The sequence below is a fragment of the Lucilia cuprina genome, chromosome 3 (genome assembly GCF_022045245.1).
Source record: "Lucilia cuprina isolate Lc7/37 chromosome 3, ASM2204524v1, whole genome shotgun sequence".
Classification (NCBI taxonomy): Eukaryota; Metazoa; Arthropoda; class Insecta; order Diptera; family Calliphoridae; genus Lucilia; species Lucilia cuprina.
Window position 1 is genome coordinate 36,255,219 of NC_060951.1, and position 7,376 is coordinate 36,262,594.

Genomic DNA, 7,376 nt, shown 5'->3' on the forward strand with positions numbered 1-7,376 from the left:
CCCCATACAAACTCCCCTTCAGAAAATGACTTAATTACACTTTTAAATTCTACATAAATAATATTGATGAAGACTTAACTCCCCCTAAGCCCTCTTAAAAAAAGTAAAAATATTCCGAAATAAAGTTAAAAAAATAAACCAAATGCTTTATTTTTTTTAAATAATCCCCATTTTTAACATACATACATACTGACTGGTGTAGGGTATCATATGGTCGGCTACGCCCGACTATACATTCATACTTGTTTAAAATTCAGGCCTTTTTTAAATGTAAAAGGGCGAAAGACGTATTTTAGGAACATGTTAAGAAAACTTTTTCTATTAATTGACATATTCTGATTAGAAATACCTATTTTAAACTATTAACATGATGTCTTAGCTATCACTAGTGAGACAAATTAGCGCAATACCTAATAGCGGATTTTTAATAATTTTTTTTCTAACATACTACGTTTTTTAGCCATTTTTTTTGCTCACTTGATTAAGTTCAATCAGAATAAAATCAGTTTACTGCTTGCAGTGAGTAAAATCCATTCATATTCTAGTGTCTGTGAATATAGACAATGTATTTATTAACGAATAGGTTGCGGCAAATTCAGAATGTTATTCGCAATTGTATAAAGGGTACTACATATAAAGTCAAAACAAAAGCGTATAGAAGAGATTTCATAAAATTTGCATCCAAGTTAAGTGAGTTAGGGAAAAAGTGGATGTTATAGCAAGCCCAGCTACAGTAAAATGAATTGTAAGAAGGGCCAAGGCTTTAGAAATATTAAAAAAAATAATAAAAAACCACATAAGGAAAAATCCTCTTCAGTTTGCACGTGAACACATGGTTATAAAAAGCTATATCTACATCTTGTTTTTATCAGATGAAAAATGTTTAATTTAAAATGTCCAGATCGATTTAATCATTACCTGAGTCGTTTGCAAAGCTGTTGAGGATATGGAATGTGGTGGGGGCATCTTCGTATTTTGAAACATGTGAGCTTAAATTTCTTTCATATAGTAAGAATTGTAATAATTGCGGAAACTGGAAACCGTTATTTTTTACATTTTCGTATATTTTTGAAACATTGCCGCCAGGCCTGTAAAATGGTGGATTTGAAGCCAGAATGTAAAAATTTTGAAGTGGCCTCCATAATCTTCTCATCTATTTATTATTGAAAAGATTTCGGATATTCTTTCTCGTAATGTGTATAGGTCGGGCAGACAGTATGACATAAAAAGAAGCCTAATTTAAAGAAACTAAAAAGTCTTGAACCGAAAATTTCTTGCCATTACATAATAATCTTTATAACTCTTTATCATCTCGAATTTTCGGAGTTATATTAAGTAACATTGGATATGTTCCTTAGTAAATATTTTCTAAAACCTTGTAAAAAAGTTTATAAAATTAAAAAAGTTTTATGAAAAATGCAATTTGTTGTTGTTGTTTTTGTCAATTAAAGATGATGAACCTATTCAAATGTGCCAAAAAAATATTGTTCAAAAAAGAAGTATTTTAGATTTTTTAATTTTTTAAAAAATGTATTCTCAGGCGAAATGTAGAATTTATTTCTATAATATTGAACATAGAAATACACAATTTTACATTTAAGGACCTTAAAAAAAGAGAATCTACAAGAAGTATTTTTTGTTAAAAAGATTTTTTAAATAGAAACTAAACATACACATCTGCTTAATGAATAATATTCTTGGTACTTTTTATACCCTACACCACTACAGTGAGGTTTGTGCTGATGTTTGTAGCACACAAAAATATTGTTTAAATACCTACCTTAAAGTATACGGATTGATTCAGAACCATTTTTGAGTCGATTAAGACTTGTCCGTCTGTCCGGTCGGTTGGCTGACCAGGTAAACCTTGTGCTCAATGTACAGGCCGCAAGGTAATTTGATGAAATTGAAGGACGAAGCCTATTGAAAATGGTTGAAATCGGTCCATTTTTTCACCTAGTCCCCATACAACCGTACCTCCCGATTTGGGCTTTTTATGCCTCTCTTACATTAGTATAAATGACACTGCAAATTTTCGTAATGATCGGCCCTTATTTGACCTCTATAAAAAATGAAACCCATCAAAACTAACTGTTATTTAAAAATATATCCTTTTCCCAAAGGACCGATCCCGAGGATCGGCTCATGTCTGGCCTATACTCCTATATAAAGCCTTATTTAGAAAATTTTGTTTTTTTATCAATAAATTGCTTAAATATTTTGGAAATAAGGTAAAATTCAACATCAAAATTTTCTTATGAAAAATAAAAATTCTAAAAATATACTCATGGTGTAGGGTATATCCTACACCTAATTATATGGTAGTCCATGCCCGACTATGCTTTCCAACTGGTTTATTTGTATTTTGATTAGGTAGTGAAGTACCCAGGGCAAGCTAGTTAAACATATATAAACTTAAGCCAATAAGATTTTTATAGAAATTATAGTACCCTGCATATTTTGTTTTTCTATTAAAAAACTGTATAATTAATAGTTGAAATAAGATTTCTCTTATAAACAGAATTTTAAAAGTACTATTTGAGTCACAAAAAAGTACCAAAAAGTTACCAAGTACCAAAAACTTTTGATATTATTGTATATATATTAATATTACAGAAGTAAGACAAATGTATTTGATTTTGCTATGTCCGTCTTTCCGTGTATTTATGTTGTTTTTCCATGTTTAGTATATACTATCAAATTATCAAAAAATTAAAACCGTTCATAAAGTTTTAAAACATACATAATATATTATTTAATCATGGAATGAAAGAATCTATTTCACTATGATAACTATAATTTTTTGTTAAAAATTTTAAGTATAATTTCAAGATCCTAAAAAATTAATACCGAAAATTCCATAGAATTGCCCGTTTTCCTTAAGCACCCATACTGAAATTGCATTGAGACAGCAAAAATTTAATAAATTGTAACGTCCTTTTTAAAAGACAAATTATCAGAAAATGAAAAAAGTTATTTATTGTGGGTCGTTCTTTTATGCAGATATAACAAGAGGCTTTTGTGCTTTAATACTTTGATACATTCAAAGATTTTAATATTCCATACTAATGTATATTTCAAAAACATAGAATAAAGTGATCTACTGATATAGTATTGTATAATAAACAAAAATATATATTCATTTTGCATTCTTTTTTTAATTTTAAACTTTGAGGGATTTTTGCAGGTTAACAAACTAAAATGTTGTTAGAGAAATATATAATTAACCAAAAAGTTGGAGAAACTCGACGTGGTTTATATAAATATCATCAATTCTATTATTATTTTTCTTTAAGGAGAAGAATCGTTGCAGACTAGTTTTATAGCTAAATAGTGCGTATGAGTAATAAATAATAAATAAAATAAAGAAATATCAATCATACGCTTGGTAATATTTTAGTAAAAGCACTTCGAAATAAATATTTATAGTTGTTCATAAATTCTGGTTACCTATTTAATTCACATTAATCCAAATTAGCTCGGATCATATATCCCTTTTAGAAAAAATTCATTTATTGTTTATTTAAATTATTTTCTTGAGAAATTATTAAGTCCTTAACATACATATATTTATCCTTTCTGAGGATAAATATATTCATTGTTAATAAATCGTTTAAAATCATGTTAATAAGATAAACTCAATGGGAGTATAAAATCGGTTCTTAATTGACTTTAGTTCAATATTTAGAAAATCTCAGTTAAGTATTTAACTGTTTTAAAATATCAATGTAGTGTGATGTTGGGAGATTTATTCATTTATTAGCAGGTAAATTCGGTAACCTTACATCTTCTATACAAGAAAAGATACAAAAATAGTTTAAAGATTATCGTCGTTTATTCAAAAAATATTAAAAAAAATGTGTCAGCTACTTTTTGCATCCCAATTATCTTATGTGTTCAGTAAACATTCAAATAAACATAAAAAATACTTCTTCAGTTTTTTTATAAAATTAAACCAGGAAATATAAAGTTAAACATGTGAAGTCCAAGTTAATGAAGATCTATACTTTTTGGTACTTTTTTATACCCACCGTCAAAAAAATTAGGGGTATATTGATTTTATCATTCCGTTTGTAACATTGGCCATAGAACCACAAAAGTAGATATATTCTAGGTCCTTATTAAATTCTAAGACGATCTAGCTATGTCCGTCCGTCTGTCTGTCCGTCTGTCTGTTGAAAGCACAATAGAGCCCGAAGGGAAAGAGCTAAAGGGTTGAAATTTCACATAAATATTTCTTATAGGTAAGGTTTGTTTGGTATTAAAAATGGGCAATATCGCTCCACGCTTTCGGATAGCCCTCATACAGTGGCCCCTCGAAAAGCAGCTATAACAGTCATAACATGTTTAAAAATACTAATATAGCGATGAAATTCGACATAAGCAAGATTCTTATGATAAAAAATCACAATGCCAAATTTTATGAGGATCGGTCTATAATTGACCCTACCCCCCATATAAGGTCCCCTTCAGAAAATGTCTAACGCTCATTTCTGACTTAAAAATACTATTATATAAATGAAATTCGACATAAGTAAGTTTTATACGAGTCAAAAACTATCGGTCCATGATTGACCCTACCCCCCATATAAGGTCACCTTCAGAAAATGTTGCACCGCTCATTAATGACTTAAAAGTACGAGTGTAGCGATGAAATTCAACACAAATAAATTAAATACGAACCAAATTCTGTCTACCAAACTTAATGAGGATCGACCCATAATTGGACCTGCCCCCTATATAGGGTTTCCTTCGGAAAATTACTTTAGCGCTTATAAATGGCCCACAAATAAATAAGTTTCATTCGAGTCAAACGAGGTTTATTGGTGGTGGATATATAAGATTCGAATATAACGCTCTTACTTGAACTTTTTAGAGTTTTCTATAAACTTGAATCTTGAAACATGAAATACTATAAAAGGAAACTTTTTGGTAATTTTTTGATCTTTGTTCGTACTTCTTGACATTTCTATAATATTGAACTAAGAAACATGAAAGATGAGTGCATTTGTAATTCCCGGATTGAGTGAAAACCCATAAAAAGGGACATTTTGGTACTTTTTCGTTGTTCAAAAGGTGTTTTTTGAATATCTATAATATTGAATCTAGAAACATGAAATTATGTGCATATATAAGTCCCGGATTAAGTGAGAACCTATAAAAATGGACTTTTTTGTATTTTTTCGTTCTACAAAAATTACTTTTTGATATTTCTAAAATGTTGAACCTAGAAACATGAAATTAAGCATTTTTTGAAATTTTTCCTTCATCATCTGGTACTTTTTTGAGTTTTCTATAACTTAAATGTATAATTTTTATGTTTCTAGATTCAAGAGTTTATACTAAATTAAAATCTATAGAAGGCAACTTTTTAGTACTTTTTTCAAACGTTTTTTTGTATTTTTTTCTTACTTTAAAAGGTACATTTGGAATTTTCTATGAAATTCTAAAGCTAGAAACATTAGTAAATGTAAACCTATAAAAAAGGTACTTTTTCTCTGTTTATCTGGTACATTATGAGTTTAAAATAATATTGAACATAGAAAGATATACGAAAACCTATTAAAGGGGGACTTTTTAATATCACGTTATATCATTACATTTAGCGAAGCAGACTGGTTATAGCTCTTATAATTTAATTCATATACTTGTACAATTTTAAGAAAAAATCCACTTAATTTATAAATTAATAAATTAAATCTTAAAATTCCAAATTTAAACATTATATTAACAAAAATCTTTTAATATCTTATACAAAAGAAAACCAGAAACTATTTTATTTAAACAAAAAAACTGCTTAAAATTCCTCTATCAATTGGTGTGAAAAAACATTTAACATTTACAATTTCCATTAAGATTTACCCCAAATTTCTAAAGTTAAATGAATAATTTACAAAACATTTCCTTATTTACTTAAATACATTTAATATTTTTTGCAAAAGTAATATTACTTAAATTTATTACTTACCACATCACTTCTTAGCTGATTATCAAGTGAATCGACTTGTTCGAAAAATTTCCAACTTAATTTCTCAGCACTATTCGATGCAGGTAATAAATCACTTTTTCTTGAATTCAATGAAATTAAGAAGTTTTCTTTAGATTTTTTTGAAGATTCATTCGAATCACAAATGGAGGCATTCAAAAGTGATGATAATTGACTATTAGATGTTGTTGTTGTTGTTTGATTGTTTAAATCCAAATTTTGTTTAGACAGTGAAGTAGATAAATGAAAATTTAATTGTACATTGGAATCATCAACTGGTTCATGCAACATGACATGAAATTATTTAAGGAAATATGTTCAGTTTTTTGTTGTTGGCTTTTTCAATTTAAACTAAAAATTTAAGAAAAAAACACAATTTTTTGTTAAATAAATAATTTTCTGTAGAGATGTTTAAATAAATATTTATTTTACTAAGTGAGGGGATTAAGAGAGTTTGAATTAATAATTTTATTATTATTTTTATTCGATTGTTTTGTATTGTGAAAAACATAAAAACTGCAAATTGAACATTTACAAGTAAATACAATTCTATGGATTTTTGTATTGTATAAATAATTGTAAGATTTTTTTGTATTTTTCATTGCTTAATATATTTTATATTTGGCCTGACGTCAAATTAAATGATTTTCCAATCAATTGCACTTTGGAATATAAAATGGTTGAAATAATATCTGTGTATTGATGATGCAGCCGTTTTCGGCTTTCACAGCAACATCTGTTATTATGCCATTGTAATGTGCTGGCAATGGAAAACAAAAATTGCATTTACAAATTTGCAATTGTAAACGAGATTATTTCAAAATTGACACAATTATCGAACACACTAGTAAATAAATTGTGCGTTGAAAAGATAAAAGATAAATAAATTAGTTTTCACTATATATAACACACTTTTTTTTTTTGAAAAAAAGTCATTTAAATATTCTAAATAATCAGTTTAATACACTTTATAACACTTAACAAAAAAACATCCTTAAAAACTTAATAAAACCACACTTTTTCTCCTGCTTTAACCAACCAAAAAATTTCCACTAAAACTTAAAACTTAAACACGAGTTAAATTAGTTTCTTTTTTGAGAAAAAAAACATTCTTTATATTTTTTATAAATTTTCTTTAAATAAAATTAATTGGTTAAATTAAACTTATTAACACGTTTTATCTTAAACAACCGTACACGCGCACGTTTTGCCAAAAACTAAAGTCGTATTTCTATTTGCTAAATTTTCATCAGTTACACAAAACCACTCAAACACGAAGAAAACTTTTTTTCGTTTATTTACCGCAAAACCCCTTCCCTCCTAACAAAAATACTCTATTTGTTGTTATATCTCAAAACTACTCAACAGATTTTCTTTTTGTGCTCTCCGT

At 27.6% G+C, this 7,376-nt stretch overlaps 1 protein-coding gene across 1 annotated transcript in view; it reads right to left on the bottom strand.

Moving 5' to 3' along the window:
• LOC111684589 (putative GPI-anchored protein pfl2) overlaps positions 1 to 7,172 on the bottom strand; it is a 38,720-nt gene extending 31,548 nt beyond the window's left edge. The window contains exons 1-2 of the mRNA XM_023446796.2: positions 7,026 to 7,172; positions 5,969 to 6,337 (exon numbers count right to left, since the gene is read on the bottom strand). Coding sequence (XP_023302564.2) covers positions 5,969 to 6,277 — 309 coding nt within the window. The 5' untranslated portion in view covers positions 6,278 to 6,337; positions 7,026 to 7,172. The remainder of the gene's footprint in view (positions 1 to 5,968; positions 6,338 to 7,025) is intronic.
• Positions 7,173 to 7,376: the final 204 nt, after the last annotated feature.